We start from the raw sequence: 16,420 nt of genomic DNA, 5'->3' as shown, positions 1-16,420 counted from the left end.
AGCTGAGTTACATAGACCCTGTACAGTACATGCTGCACCGACTGCCAGCCAGCTCAGTTACTCTGCTCCATGTGTTCTTTCTCCCGTCGATTGTTTGTGAACGGAAGGAACAACTTCTGGAAGGAAGCCGGGAGAGCAAGGAGAGGGGGGAGATTCTTTGTCATATTTTTTTTTAACCAAATAAAACAGCTGCAATTACTTGTACAGTATAGAGCAAGAAATGCTTCTTCCAGTAACGAGAGAGTGTGTGGCCAACTACTGGTGACTGTAAGCGTATTGTGTATGTACGGGACTCACTTTATACCGCTAATTCTCTTTTCTTAATTATTATATTGTCGACTTCTTTGTCTGTTCTTGGAACGTGTCTTTTAGGTCTTCTGCTGAAATGTCCTTTTGTCTCACATATAACCGGTGTTACCACTCCTTTGTGTATATGATCCCTTTTCTTTCTACTAAACCCATCTCTGTATCCTGTCTTATTTTTGTTTCCCATCCTGTGTACATTCCTCTGTCCCCCGTGTCCCTCCCATCCTGTGTGTCTTATATTTACACTACTGTGTATCTCCTTCTGACCTGCCTTGTGTATCCCAGTGTCTGTCTCTCTTATGCATGACGTGACCGTGCTGTCCATCTCCCCCCTCCTCTGTGCAATCCCCTCCCCATATATTACTTCTGGCCGTTCCTGGTGCTAAAGGGTGAGAGGGAACCGTAGCTGCGTGCACCGGGCACTGACTGTGGAGTGACGCAGTCCTCTCCCACCTAGCTGTGACTTCTACCTGTCCTATGGCTCCCAGCACCTCAATGAGAGGGTGTCTTTCCTCACCCGCAGGTGTTCCTCAAAGAGGCTCTGGAGCAGCGGCTGGAGAAGAGTCGGGAGCAGGAACTGAGGAGAGCAGCCTTGGTGATCCGAGCTCACATCCAAGGATACATTACAAGGTAAGACTCGGCTCCCGCAGCCCTGGGCAAGAAGTGTATCCGGCAAACCATCTTCTGCTGGAATTTCTCTCGTTGCATTTTGAATAACCTGAAAGATGTTCATAGAGCGAGGTGCTGAATTCATGATCTAGATCCCTACTTAGTAGATATGGCTCTGCTCCTAGGCTTGTAAGAAAGATCAAATTGTGGCAGGGAATCAATGTCTTTGTTAGGTGCAGGGTTATATTGCTACAGTTTGTATAAAAGTCTGCTGATAAATTATTTTTTGATAACCTATTCAATTATTATTTTTTTAACTTTTTAAATATGTCCTTGCCTCGATATTCTTTTGCTGGGCACGTGATTGTACCGATAGAAAAATGTTTGTATAATGTATATAATCAAATTGCGGGGGAGACAAGCGGCTCATTATATTGTTGCTGATCATACATAGTACAGAATAACTTTTCCTGTAGACAAAAACTTCCTCCAAAACGTTTATTAGGATTATGGCATCAATTGTACAGAAGTGTTGGACAGATGTAGCCAGGGGTTATTTTGGGATTACAAAGGGACTGTTACAAATAAGCGTTCTATTTTTAGCATGTTGTGTTGTTTGGGGTCCCCAGGACAGGATGTAGGACTAGGTAATTCTGTCGTGCAAGATGCAGAAACCAGGAGGGTGCAGCGACTGTGTGGAGCATTGATGTTGGATTCTACAGGGATGCTGGGGAGCTGGAATGTCTAGTGCTGCAGGGACTCAGAAGTTTACAGTAACAGAAGGAACTTCGGATGCAGTGCTGTAAGGTGTACATAGTGTGCAGCGACACTTTGTATCACAGATGTGTCAATATGTAGTACTGCAAAGAATCATAGGTGTGTAGCGGTACTGAGGAAAATGTATAGCTCTGCAGGGACTTGGCAGTATGGAGCAGGGCAGCTGCAGGATACAGGGTTGCATACAATAAACTGTATAGTAATACAGTTACTTGGGAGTATGCAGTAGGGATGTGGAGCTGTAGGATACAGTGTTGCAAACAATACCATGTATGCAGTGATACTGTGCACCAGTTTGCAGTGGTGTGAAGGATCATGGGTGTGTTATACTGTTGCACAGAGGAGCTTTAGTATGCTGTGCGGAGAACTAGGGGAAACTAGAGTGTACAGTGAAGGTTGGTCCAGGTTTACTCTGCTGAATTCAAGTTGTTATCGTTAATAGGATGTAGTTTCAAAATGATTCTATCCTAGAAAACTCTGTCCTATCTCCAGTTACTTGCTCTGCTCTTGAAAATGTCTAATCTGTCTAGACTACAAGTTGTTTCTTGTGGTGTTTTTGTTTCTTTGCTTGTAGAATCCAAACCCTTAATTAAGAGTGAAATGAACTAGATAGTTGTCCCAGTCGCTAACTTGCTGCCTTTATCTCTCCTGCCCTCCAGAAAGCATTATAAGCGAGTCCGGCTCAGCATCGTCACCATTCAGAAGAACTACCGGGCTCATTTCTGGAGAACCGCGTTTGTACGCCTTCAGCGCTCCGCTGTGCAGTTTCAGAAGCACTGGCGGGGGAGGACAGCCAGACGCCTCTATCGGCAAATGCTGGAGGAAGAGAGGAGGCGGCGGGAAGAGGAAGAAAGGAAGCGGAAAGAGGAGGAAGAGAGACGGAGGCAGGAGCTGGAAGAGCAGCGGAAAATGGAGGAAGAGAGAAAAAGAAGAGAAGAGGAGGAGAGAAGGTAGAGAGAGAGAGTTTGGACAAATCTTGGCTTCACAAAAGTAGGAGCTTAAATCCAAACTAGTGTCCCCCCTCCGATGAAAGTCCATCCGTGCTTCAGCGCCAAAGGCTAATTTGGCTTTTTTTTTTTTTTTTTTTTTTTTTTTTTAACCATTTAATTTGTTTTGTTCTACAAGCCTTAATTCCCTTACCTGAAATGTGGGTCAGACCAATAGGACTTTCCTCTGTACTGTTGGGAGGGGGTCCTGTGTTTAGGCGGAGACCCTAATTTCCTGAATAGGCCACAGTTGAGCCTTCTCATCCTCTCGCGGTGTCATGTGACCGTTTTAGGATCCTCCCCACAGACTACTGTTGGGAGAAAACCACAGGAGGATCCAGTTAGTTGTAGCAATATGTTCTTTAGTGGGTCAAGTTACAAACCACTTAAACCCTCTCTAAAGGCTAGATTTACTAAGCTGCGGGTTTGAAAAAGTGGGGATGTTGCCCATAGCAACCAATCAGATTCTAGCTTTCATTTATTTAGTACCTCCTACAAAATGACAGCTAGAATCTGATTGGTTGCTATAGGCAACATCCCCACTGAGTCTTTTCTAGGCCAAGTAAAAAAAATTGCATTTTAAATATATCTAACCAGTGGCGCACGCAGGGGGGTTTCTGGGTCTCCAGAAACCCCCCCCCCCCCCTCCGCTAACTAAGTGCCCACTATAGCGGCACTGTACTATACAGCAGCCGTGGCGCTGTCAAACAAGCGTCCGCGGCGGTGCTGTATTGTATACAGCACCGCCGCGGAAGCTTCTTTGACAGCGCCGCGGCTGCTGTACAGTACAGTGCTGCCGAAACGGAGCTGCTGCGCATGCGTGTTTTAACCCCTGCTAACATACTTGGGAGGACAATTAACGGCTCTGTTAAAGGTTTAATCAGAGATGGTTGAGACGATGCGGTGAGAATTTGATGGGGCCTTTCTTAGAAAAATACACAAACTCTGCGCATCTTTTTACCATACAAAGTTACAAGAGGCTGTGTCCTGTTATCCGGGATCCACGGTCAATGTATAAAATCTGCTGATTGCCTTTTTTTCTCTCCTTTCTAGGGAACAGGAGAGATTGGAGGCTGAGCTGCGGGCCGCTCAGGTTAGTACCGTAAATACACAATCTGATGTTGCAAGTGGGACGTATGTCTGCTCCAAGTGTGCAAAAAGATCAAATGCTGCGGCTGCCCGCTAAGTTCTCTCCACCGCTTAGGGGCAGTTGTGCATCTATCGGCCTTATAAATGATCTCTACTGTTTGACAAGTTCTCTCTGCGTTGTGCCCGAATCATCATCATCATCATCATCTATTTATATAGCGCCACTAATTCCGCAGCGCTGTACAGAGAACTCATTCACATCAGTTCCTGCCCCATTGGAGCTTACAGTCTAAATTCCCTAATATAGACACACACTCACACAGACAGAAAGGGAGGGAGAGACTAGGGTCAATTTTGATAGCAGCCAATTCACCTACTAATATGTTTTTGGAGTGTGGGAGGAAACCTGAGCACCCGGAGAAAACCCACGCAAACACAGGGAGAACATACAAACTCCACACAGATAAGGCCATGGTCGGGAATCAAACTCATGATCCCAGTGCTGTGAGGCAGAAGTGCTAACCACTAGGCCACTGTGCTGCCCACTAGGCCACTATGCAATGTGTACATTTCTCTCTCTTTTCTGGATATTTCGCTCTTTCTTTATAGTTCACCATCTCCTGTAACTGAATCAATGGCTGACTCAATATACGGTCTTCCCTGATATACGATCTGTCATTTCTTATATCCAATAGTATAGTAAAGGCCTAGAGAGAGCAGGGAAAAAGAAAGTATACATCAACCTGTTAATGTACAATAGGTTTTGTGAATGGCCTAAATGATTCTGTTGTCTCCTCTGCGGCTGATTCCGTCAATGTTCATGGGAGGGTTTGGGGTGAATAAAATGATTTTGAAATCCGGTGTATAACATGCACAAATAGTCACCACAGATTTTAAAACATTAACAATTAATGGTCATGCTGTCCACATTTAGGAAGAACAGGAGAAAGCACGAAACCTGGAGAACCTCCTACTGCAAGAAGAGGAGAGGCGACAGATGGAGGAGATCTTGAGGCTAGAGAAAGAGATCGAGAAGCTGCATCACCAACAGAAGATGGATGGTGTGTCCATCTCCTGTGTGGATACACGAAACGAGGTGACACGACAGCGAGAGCAGCAGATCCACAAGCTGGAGAAGGAAGCCTCTCGGGTGGCCCAAGAATTTCTGGAGCTGTTGGACTTTGGGAATTTGGATGAGAGCACCAACAGTTTGGAGAATGGGATTGATGGACCTTTGAATGTGGAAGGCAGCGTGGTGGCACCTTTGGCCGAGGAGGAGGTGGATGAGGGATTTCATGCAGATGATGAGATGTTTCCACCTCCACCTCCCATGCTACTGGAAGACGAGGTCATGAGGACCAGCGAGAGCTTCTCCGAGGATGGAACCTACATGAAAATCCCTGAAGACCAAACGGGCAACTCTACAGATTCACAGGTCTCCCCGCTGGAGCTTTTATCTGCTCAAGATCCATACAGCGCCATCTCTGATAAGTCTGAGAGCATTTACCAGTGCTTATCAGACGCACAGAGCAACAGCGAGGAAGCGCAAGAGCCCATCTACAGCTACCCTCCCGACGTGGAGTCAGACTACGATCATGAAGAGTTTGACGAAGGCCCACCAGGTTCTACCGATGCCAGGAACTCGAGCGATGGACACCTAACCGATGATGAGATTCTTCGGATTTCCAAGCCTGGAAGCTATGGGTCACAGTGTGGAAGTATGGATTCGGTTAGTATTCCCTCATATCTAAAAGAAAATAGAAAATCTTTGGATTTACCATTTTGAATTTCTTGATCATATTACTGGAAAAAACTTCCCAAATATATAAAACTTTTGTAGAACAGAAAATTCTGTATTTCTACTGCTTGTTTTTCGCTCTCATTTGCATCTTTAATCTCTAGTTAAACTATTGCTGTGTTTATTTTTATAGACTTTCTATATTCTGTTGACTTGTCTGAGCTCTTTTGAATTCTTATAGCCAAAGAAAAGATTATTGTTGCTGTTACTGTACAAAAGCCTTTAAGAGTCTGTGGTTTTCTTAGACTGTGCAGGAAGTGTCTGTACTGAGATTATAGAATGGTTATTGAGAAGACTCCTTCTATTGTTTAATTATTTAAGAGCTCTCCGTGCTCGGTTGACTATAATTTATATATAGTATTATTATCTTTATTTTTTTACTTTGCAGTTTTTGGACAGTGATGAAGAAGCGGATAGCCACATTGACACTGACGAAGAATTAATGACCTCGCGCGTCACTCTGTTTAACGGAGGGGGCCCACCGTATTTCCACAGTTACCTCTATATGAAAGGTAGTGGATGTTCGAGCCAGTAACACCTGATATTTTACTGCTATACATAGATGGATCCACACATACTCAGCATTCTGATATTTGATACCTGATTCACAAGTAACTATGTAAAACTGGTCTGTAACCCATAGCAACCAAAAAGATTCTAACAACCATTTTTCTAGTGCAGATTAGAAAATGAAAGTGTCCATTACCTTGTTACGTAGTTATCTGTGCAACAGTGTTAACCTGCAATAACTTATCATGAACATTATCATCATATCAGCAACTCTGTTTTGGAGAGCTTGAGGATAACACAAGGGTTACGGTGGTCTCTGAGCGACTGTCTCTTCGGCCAAAACACACGTGGATTGCCATATTAGAGATAGTTTGGTACCGGGTTGGGCACAACAACTGGTGGGGTGAGCCGATATCTGTGGACACGTTGTTGGCATTCAACCTGATTTTTTTTTGACACTTTTGTGACTAGTTTTAGTGTATTCTTGTTGCTTAAATCATAAGCCTATAAACTTAAATATGAAAAGTCTTAGAAACATTTCTATATAACAACTGGCCTCTGATATCTCTATATACCTCACCCCATATACAATTTTATTGACTCCGCCAAAATGCAGTTAGATGGAGGCGGGCCTCTGTCATTGTTTGTGGAGTTGTCCTCATATTAAGAATTTTGGAAGCAATTACAGCGTTACACAGTGAATATTTGGCCCAGGTACACTAAATAGGTCAAGTAATTGTCTATAGTGAGGGTAGGAGAGCTAATATTACAAACATGAATACAGTCCCCCTCTCTGCTTGAGACTCTTTAAGGGAATTGGTATTGTATATGGAAGATGGAACATGCATAAAAGCATAGAGGAACGCGTCTAATTAACTCACTATCTGATGAAACAGAACAATGTATTTATGTACGGTATATATTGTCCTTCTAGCCGGCGGCCTGATGAACCTGTGGAGGCGGCGGTGGTGTGTGCTGAAGGACGAAACATTCATGTGGTTCCGCACTAAGCAGGAAGCTCTGAAATCGGGGTGGCTCTACAAGAAGGGTGGTGGGATGTCCACACTCTCCAGGCGCAACTGGAAGCGGCGCTGGTTTGTACTGCGGGAGTCCAAGCTGATGTACTTTGAGAATGACAGCGAGGAGAGGCTGAGAGGGACCATCGATATCCGAGCGGCCAAGTGAGTAGTACTCCGTGTGCGCACTCAGTGCCGGCTAGAACCTCCGCGCAGACGTTAGATATTCGCTTGGGTTTAAAGGTCACAGCAGTTCCCATTTATTTACTTATTAATAATCATAAATATATTATACTGAAGCATTTATTATTCAGTGAACTTCTTCTAAAGATCTGTTGGTCGCGTCCTCCTCTTTACAGCGCTTTACAGGAGCTCTGAGACAGACCAGCCCAGTAAACTTGTTTTCATTCTATAACACAGTCAGATTCTGAGTTACAAAAACCTTTTGTGTACCCGTGTTCATAAATGTCTTCCAGGCATTTTAAAGAAGGTGCAGGCGCAACATTCGTGTGTTATGTCCCTGCTTGGTTCTGAGTTTCTGGCAGGAACCTCTTCTGGAGTATGCACTGTGAGGGTGGCTGGTTAGGTGGCTGCTGAGTGTGTGTGACGCCTCTGTGCGTTGTGTGTGTGTGACGCCTCTGTGCGTTGTGTGTGTGTGACGCCTCTGTGCGTTGTGTGTGTGTGACGCCTCTGTGCGTTGTGTGTGTGTGACGCCTCTGTGCGTTGTGTGTGTGTGTGACGCCTCTGTGCGTTGTGTGTGTGTGTGTGAGACGCCTCTGTGCGTTGTGTGTGTGTGTGTGACGCCTCTGTGCGTTGTGTGTGTGTGTGTGACGCCTCTGTGCGTTGTGTGTGTGTGTGACGCCTCTGTGCGTTGTGTGTGTGTGTGTGACGCCTCTGTGCGTTGTGTGTGTGTGTGTGACGCCTCTGTGCGTTGTGTGTGACGCCTCTGTGCGTTGTGTGTGTGTGTGTGACGCCTCTGTGCGTTGTGTGTGTGTGTGTGTGACGCCTCTGTGCGTTGTGTGTGTGTGTGTGACGCCTCTGTGCGTTGTGTGTGTGTGTGTGTGACGCCTCTGTGCGTTGTGTGTGTGACGCCTCTGTGCGTTGTGTGTGTGTGTGTGACGCCTCTGTGCGTTGTGTGTGTGACGCCTCTGTGCGTTGTGTGTGTGTGTGTGACGCCTCTGTGCGTTGTGTGTGTGTGTGTGACGCCTCTGTGCGTTGTGTGTGTGTGTGTGACGCCTCTGTGCGTTGTGTGTGTGTGTGTGACGCCTCTGTGCGTTGTGTGTGTGTGTGTGACGCCTCTGTGCGTTGTGTGTGTGTGTGTGACGCCTCTGTGCGTTGTGTGTGTGTGTGTGACGCCTCTGTGCGTTGTGTGTGTGACGCCTCTGTGCGTTGTGTGTGTGTGTGTGTGACGCCTCTGTGTGTTGTGTGTGTGACGCCTCTGTGCGTTGTGTGTGTGTGTGTGACGCCTCTGTGCGTTGTGTGTGTGTGTGTGACGCCTCTGTGCGTTGTGTGTGTGTGTGTGTGACGCCTCTGTGCGTTGTGTGTGTGTGTGTGTGACGCCTCTGTGCGTTGTGTGTGTGTGTGTGTGACGCCTCTGTGCGTTGTGTGTGTGACGCCTCTGTGCGTTGTGTCTTTCAGAGCCATCATTGATATACACGAAAAGGAAAACGCTCTGGACGTTGTTACAGAGGAAAGAACATATCACATTGTGGCGGAAACCCCGGAAGATGCCAGGTAAACACATTTACAGTCTAATAATTTTCAGGTGAGGCGGCACTCAAGGAGTTATGGCAAATTGTAGTTTGTAGCAAAAGGGTGTATTTTATACTGAAACATTGGAATGAATTAAATACTCCCTTTTGATACAAACTACAATTTGCCTTAACTCCTTGATTGCTGCCTCACCTGGAATCTATGTATTGTACTATCCATACAAGAGAAGTACCAAGGAAAGCAACAGGGTAATGTACACATGCTATTTATGAGTGCCAAAGTATCTGAGCGATCAGGTTAAAATTCTTTAGACCAAAAGGGGGGTCACAACTGTAAAGTGTGGGGCTAATATTAAATACAGTGTAGCAGTGGCAATTGCTACCTACCACTCTCCATCTAGAGGGTCCCCTGTTTCTGGGGTATAACATGGTTACCCCAGGAGGGTTTCTCACCGAAGCCTTATACAACGGGAGAGAGGTGACAGGATTATATTTACTGCAACAGGGAGGAAGGTGTGAAAAAAATAAATGGGGGGTTACTTGTACTTTAAAGATTTTAGACAGATGTGTTTCGTCTTGTTCTTTGAACACAGAGTATCCAATATCCCTCATCTTTCCATGGATCTTCTTGATCCCTAAACGGTTTGCTCAGTAAATTTATTCAGTATAAACTTAGAATATCAGGAGCGATCAGTCCTAATCATTTCTTGTACATTTATTCTCCATATGATCCTTAGACTTTATAATCCCATCCTTTTGTCTGTCTTATTATTCTCAGCTAGTTTGTCAGGCTGGTTGTTTAATCCACGGTCACTGAAACTAATACCCAGTAATGTCGTCCTCTCGCCCCTTTCAGCGGCTGGTTCAATGTCCTGAGCAGAGTTCACACCGCAACGTCCCAACAACTGCGAGATATGAGGGATGAACAAGCCAACCCCAAGAATGCTGTGGTAAGTGACTTGGTGTGAGTCACAGCCGTTCTCAGAAGTTTCAATTCCCGCAGAACAGATTCATAGATTGTCAGCGAGACATAGTGGCTGATTCTCATGCGTCTGCCCACGTTGAGCAATGTTCTCATGAAATCTCTTCTGCATTATTGAGTATGTGCCATATTCTCCTTTCTCTCTCTTACAGGGAACACTAGACGTAGGACTTATTGATTCTGTCTGCGCGTCAGACTGTCCAGACAGGTAATGACTGCTGCTTACGTTCCTCTTATACTGTATTACCGATACTGTAAACAAGAAAATACAAAACTCCGACAAATGTATTTACTCATTTCCGTACCTTGATAGGACCTAATGGAGCAGTATCACTTACAATATTTTTGTAAGTTGTGCAAAATGAAATGCATTTTATTGATATTTAGTGTTCTGTAATAATGCGTCTTTAGCTTGTTAAGTCAGTGCGCAGCATCCTTGTAGGAAATAATCTGCAGGAACAGGGCCCTGCTTTCAAGCTATGTGTTGTTGTTTTTATATTTTATTCTATATATGGAACTGGGCATGTTTCTAGAGATATCTAATAAGCTGCATATTATTAGTGCAAATGTATAGGCACTGCCCAGAGAAAGATGAACTATAAAATTCTAAATGTTTCAAGATTACTGGTGAATATGATCAGTTTCTGTAATTAAAGCTCTGTTTATACCTTGTGTAGGTTGCTGTTGGTTTTATATAAAATTGCATTCAAGCAGTTAGCAAAGTCCATAGCACCCTCTACTGGCTGATTTAAAGTACTACACCCATATATAAATTGCACTTCTAAACTGAGATCAGAACCGTCTCTTCCTATTGCTATTTCTCCATCTTCTTCTTCTTCTCTCTTTCTCTTGCTCTCTGTGAAGTCTTTGTGCTGAATGCTTGACGTCTTCATACTGATGTGTTTTATAGACCGAACTCCTTTGTGATAATCACTGCAAACCGCGTCATTCACTGCAACACGGACATTGCAGAGGAAATGCACCACTGGATCTCTCTGTTGCAGAAACCGCGAGGGGAGGCCAAGGTGGACGGGCAGGAGTTTCTCGTGAGAGGTAAATCACCCCGGATCTCCCAGCGTCCTGTATTTCAACACTACAACATGTGCTGCAGTGATCTACTGATGTCTACTTCTGCGGACCAAAGATTGCTGATGGAATTCTAGTATTGTTTATCCCCAAGTCATTGAGCGTAAATAAGTCCTAATTTGGCCGACTGTGCCTCGCGTGCTCATGTTCTTTCTTTTGGGGGGGGAGGATAAGTCTTTGCTAAAGATTAAGTAGCAAAAATAGAACATTTAAAATATAAAGTAAATAATATTAACAGGACACCATTGTATTCTGCCCCTGAACAGCACTTTGGGCCCTGTCTGTGTTTTGGTTATAAACATGAATAACACTTCCACCTTCGTACACTAATTTACCAGTTCCGCATCTCCTCCCTGCAGGGCCCTCTTAACAACATTTGGGGCCCCCGGGCAAAGCAGTGCATCGGGGCCCATATATTTATATATAAAAAAAAAAGGAAAATGATTATATATATATATATATATATATATATATATATATATATATATATATATATATATATATATATATATATATATATATATATATATGGGCCCTGCAGCCCAGAGGGCCCGTCAGAGGCAGCGAGAGAAAAAAGTTCCTGAGAAAAAAGAAGAAGAAAATACTTACCTTGCTCTCAGCTGGCGATCCGGCTCCCTCCCTGGTCCCCTCCTCCGTGCTGCGCTCCGCAGTGGATGTCGGGTGGGGCGTGATGACGTCACGCCCGACATGCACTGCGAGCGCCGCACGAGGAGGGGACCAGGGAGGGAGCCGGATCGCCAGCTGAGAGCAAGGTAAGTATTTTCTTCTTTTTTTTCAGGAACTTTTTTTTTTTAGCTACCTCTGACGGGCCCCTTGGGCTGCAGGGCCCCCGGGCACCTGCTCATCGTGCCCTATGGAAGAGACGGCCCTGCCTCCCTGTAGCCACAATCCTATTGTGAGCACAGCCGCAAACTCTATGCTGGGTGTAGCAAATCCAGTACTCACCATTAGGGGGCAGCGCTGTCGCAGGGAAAAGCTGGGTGAAAAATCATTTGGGATGAAGATTCAGTCTTGTGGGGGTTAGATGTGCTCACCAGTCACTGCTCATTCTGGGTAATACAATGTTATGTGTATTCAAGTAAGATACACAATCCATTAACCTCTTTCTGCACTATATTTCGAAACATCATCTAGCTGTGCCATGTTATTTTGACCAAAGGGGGCACTGTGTTATTGTAGTCTAAGGGCTAGATTTACTAAGCTGCGGGTTTGAAAAAGTGGGGATGTTGCCTATAGCAACCAATCAGATTCTAGCTTTTATTTATTTAGTACGTTCTAAAAAATGACAGCTAGAATCTGATTAGTTGCTATAGGCAACATCCCCACTTTTTCAAACCCGCCACTTAGTAAATCTAGCCCTAAGTGGTTCCGGGGAATGTTCTTGTGTGACTTGACCTTATGTTTGTTCATTTTATACATTTTTATAGGAATATAATAATAATAAAAAAAGACTAAATATACAGATTTATCAGGATGTCTGTGTTAAATGACCTATCACAATGCGTTACTTAAGAGTTATGAAAAAGATAAAGGTTATGTTGGCTAAAATTAGATAAAAAGCAGTCCTGTAAATGAAGTACAGCAAAAACCTTAAAACTAAGTACTCAAATGAAAGTAGCATTGCTTCACCAAAGTAAAAGATGGGGGTGGATGTAGAATGCAGTATGATTAGCTTGCATCTCTTGGGGAATAAATATTGATTGGTGACTAAAGGTTTTATTGCAATTTTTGTGGTGTTCCCCTGATATTACCCCTTTCTAGCTCAATTTTCAGGGCAATTCTGACTTTTTGTTGCCCTTATTTCTCCCGTTCATCGCCCCTGTTCCTGCCCACAGGCTGGCTCCATAAGGAGGTCCAGAACAGCAGCAAGATGGTATCGCTGAAACTAAAGCGCCGCTGGTTCGTGCTGACCCGAAACGCTCTGGATTATTACAAGTCCTCGGAGCGGATGGCATCGAAGCTTGGCACGCTGGTTCTGAACAGTCTGTGTTCTGTGGTGCAGCCGGATGAGAAGAGTCACACGGAAACCGGTACAGTAACCAGGCCGATGCGCGGTGGGCTTGGGGGGGCTTCTCTTTCTGTCTCCTGCTCACTAACATCTCCTCTCATCCTGTAGGATACTGGAACATTATAGTGTACGGCAGGAAACATTCCTACAGACTCTACACCAAACTGCTCAATGAGGCGGTGAGGTGGGCTAATGCCATCCAGGGGGTGATTGACAGCAAAGCCCCCATAGAGACCCCCACTCAGCAGCTCATCCGAGACATCAAGGTAAATACAGGATATAACAGAAGTACATAAGAGGGTTATTCAATCCAAGTATTACATGTGGCATCAGTGGGACCCTGGCTTTAAGGCTCTGCTACTGAATAAAGTGGACATTTATTTATTTATAATAGCTGCAGAATGGGGGCGTGAGCAGGGGGACCAATGAGAAGCTGCAGGGACTGTGGGAATCATCATCATCATTTATTTATATAGTGCCACTAATTCTGCAGCGCTGTACAGAGAACTCATTCACATCAGTCCCTGCCCCATTGGGGCTTACAGTCTAAATTCCCTAATATAGACACACACACACACAGAGACTAGGGTCAATTTAGATAGCAGCCAATTGACCTACTAGTATGTTTTTGGAGTGTGGGAGGAAACCAGAGCACCCGGAGGAAACCCACGCAAACACAGGGAGAACATACACACTCCACACAGATAAGGCCATGGTCGGGAATCAAACTCATGACCCCAGTGCTGTGAGGCAGAAGTGCTAACCACTAGGCCACTGTGGGAATGGCTTGTCATTGGTCACTCCTGCTCACACCCTCCTCCAAAACCTCACACGACCCAGATTTTCAACAATGACTGTGAGACGACCCATGGTTTCCCCCCAGATAAAAATGTCTGCAAGCAGCAGATCTCCCCCGTATCCAACTCCAGGAAGGGGACTGGGCTGTTAATGCTGCTCTATCTCGGGGTTATAATGCTGCTCTATCTCGGGGTTATAATGCTGCTCTATCTCGGGGTTATAATGCTGCTCTATCTCGGGGTTATAATGCTGCTCTATCTCGGGGTTATAATGCTGCTCTATCTCGGGGTTATAATGCTGCTCTATCTCGGGGTTATAATGCTGCTCTATCTCGGGGTTATAATGCTGCTCTATCTCGGGGTTATAATGCTGCTCTATCTCGGGGTTATAATGCTGCTCTATCTCGGGGTTATAATGCTGCTCTATCTCGGGGTTATAATGCTGCTCTATCTCGGGGTTATAATGCTGCTCTATCTCGGGGTTATAATGCTGCTCTATCTCGGGGTTATAATGCTGCTCTATCTCGGGGTTATAATGCTGCTCTATCTCGGGGTTATAATGCTGCTCTATCTCGGGGTTATAATGCTGCTCTATCTCGGGGTTATAATGCTGCTCTATCTCGGGGTTATAATGCTGCTCTATCTCGGGGTTATAATGCTGCTCTATCTCGGGGTTATAATGCTGCTCTATCTCGGGGTTATAATGCTGCTCTATCTCGGGGTTATAATGCTGCTCTATCTCGGGGTTATAATGCTGCTCTATCTCGGGGTTATAATGCTGCTCTATCTCGGGGTTATAATGCTGCTCTATCTCGGGGTTATAATGCTGCTCTATCTCGGGGTTATAATGCTGCTCTATCTCGGGGTTATAATGCTGCTCTATCTCGGGGTTATAATGCTGCTCTATCTCGGGGTTATAATGCTGCTCTATCTCAGGGTTATAATGCTGCTCTATCTCGTTGGGTAGCGATACAGATTTAAAATGAACATCTAGTGACCTGGTTACGTAGTCTGCTTTTTTGGTGTGTTTTGGAATATTTGTAAAAAAGGAATATAAAGAAGTTTTGCAGTATTTATATAACATATTAAATCATATGAAAATTGAATATGTTATAGTGAAACATGTTTACACTGTACAGGATAACATTTAAATATCCCAGCCGAGATAAGTGACTGCAGCCTAATCTCAAATTACTTTCTACGTTCTGGTGCTGTTATTGTCACAGGTGCTTTACTGTCCCCTAGTGGTAGACAAAGGTTACTGAAGACCTTATCAGCTGATTTTATAAAATATTAGAAATGTGTAACCACTATATTTTGTAATTTTCAGTCTGGAATTAATATCCAGCTCTTTAATGTAGAACAACCGAAGTTTTTTCTCTCCTGAATGTATCCAAGCAGTAATTGTTGTGAAAATTCGCTCTTTCTATCAGGAAAACAGCCTGAACAGTGAGGCCGTAGAACAGACCTACAGAAGGAATCCTATCCTGAGATACACTCATCACCCTCTGCACTCCCCACTGCTACCGCTGCCTTATGGGGATGTCAACCTCAATCGTACGTATGTTCCCCATCCTCAGCTATTCGCTGGTGGCGTCCACCAGACGTCTCTGCACAGAGCACAGTGTTCCGGGCAGTAATGATAAGACGAGAAGCATCGTAGTTCCTGAGTGGTCTGTGTAAAGTACCAGTAATGTTTATAGACACAAATACTGGATTATAGCCAATGTAATATTCAGTGTATAAACTTAAAGGAGTTGTGTCCACCCTACTTTCAGGACAACATTCACTATCTGACCACTTATGACCAATCCCTTCATTACCACGTTGTGTATGAGGGTGGAGATACCGTGGTCTCAATTATTCTGCTGGTGGAGAACTGGGAGGTAGATGTTCTGAGACGCCAATGCCTGGACCAGCTTCGTGGTCCCTCTGGAGACCCATGAAAATATATCTGTTGGTGTAGAGTAAATCACAAGCTGCCCCTCTATGGCGCCAGTGCCCCAGACAATTTCTTATCAGCGCACTGGTAGTTCCATGCCAGTTTCACTTCGCTTATCTGGCCCTCCTCCTCTCCACCTAACTCTGCTGCCCCCAGTTGTCCCAGACTGTCCTGGTATGCCAATCTCTGCGGCCAGAACTTCCGGCTCAGGTCTCCTTTTTCCATGAGGGCTGAATTTTATGACCCTTGATGCTATGATTCTTAAGAGTGAGGGCTAGGCCGACACCTTTTCCCTAGTCATAGTTTTGGGTCGGTGGGTCTCTGAACTAGCAACTCTTTCCCATAAATCGCCTTACATGATATTCCATGAAATCGGGGCTCTCCTACATATGTATGTTCGAACTGAAGGTTGTTTTGGGTTTTCACATCAACCAAGAAGTAATTGTAACATCCTCCTGGCCTCAGTCTATGATTGGAGACAGCACTTCACTTCTTGGATGTTGTGTGTTGTCTACGGTTCTGTCTAGGACTCAGGAGTTCTATCGCCCAGTTTGTTGTTTATAAGGGGATACGTAAGAAAGCCAATCTCTCGCTAGATCAGGACTGTTATCCAGCATTCTTATTCTGTGGTGGGGGTACCAGACCCTTCTGGGCTTACAGCACTGTTTACCGGGTTGATCAGTCCTCCTTCGGGGATTGGCGGATCAGGTTTGTAGAGCAGCACCTGGTTGTCCCCACATAATAAATAGCATTACTAATTGACTAACAATCTAAGCAGGAT

At 44.7% G+C, this 16,420-nt stretch overlaps 1 protein-coding gene across 1 annotated transcript in view; it reads left to right on the top strand.

Moving 5' to 3' along the window:
- LOC142098262 (unconventional myosin-X-like) overlaps nt 1-16,420 on the top strand; it is a 79,619-nt gene that overhangs the window by 53,734 nt on the left and 9,465 nt on the right. Inside the window, exons 22-34 of the mRNA XM_075180967.1 lie at nt 830-936; nt 2,352-2,642; nt 3,732-3,771; nt 4,702-5,496; nt 5,954-6,077; nt 7,010-7,256; nt 8,730-8,825; nt 9,660-9,753; nt 9,938-9,993; nt 10,696-10,838; nt 12,728-12,922; nt 13,009-13,166; nt 15,131-15,254. Coding sequence (XP_075037068.1) covers nt 830-936; nt 2,352-2,642; nt 3,732-3,771; nt 4,702-5,496; nt 5,954-6,077; nt 7,010-7,256; nt 8,730-8,825; nt 9,660-9,753; nt 9,938-9,993; nt 10,696-10,838; nt 12,728-12,922; nt 13,009-13,166; nt 15,131-15,254 — 2,470 coding nt within the window. The remainder of the gene's footprint in view (nt 1-829; nt 937-2,351; nt 2,643-3,731; nt 3,772-4,701; nt 5,497-5,953; nt 6,078-7,009; nt 7,257-8,729; nt 8,826-9,659; nt 9,754-9,937; nt 9,994-10,695; nt 10,839-12,727; nt 12,923-13,008; nt 13,167-15,130; nt 15,255-16,420) is intronic.

The sequence above is a fragment of the Mixophyes fleayi genome, chromosome 7, assembly GCF_038048845.1.
Source record: "Mixophyes fleayi isolate aMixFle1 chromosome 7, aMixFle1.hap1, whole genome shotgun sequence".
Taxonomy (NCBI): domain Eukaryota; kingdom Metazoa; phylum Chordata; class Amphibia; order Anura; family Limnodynastidae; genus Mixophyes; species Mixophyes fleayi.
This window is presented reverse-complemented; position numbering and strand designations above follow the sequence as displayed.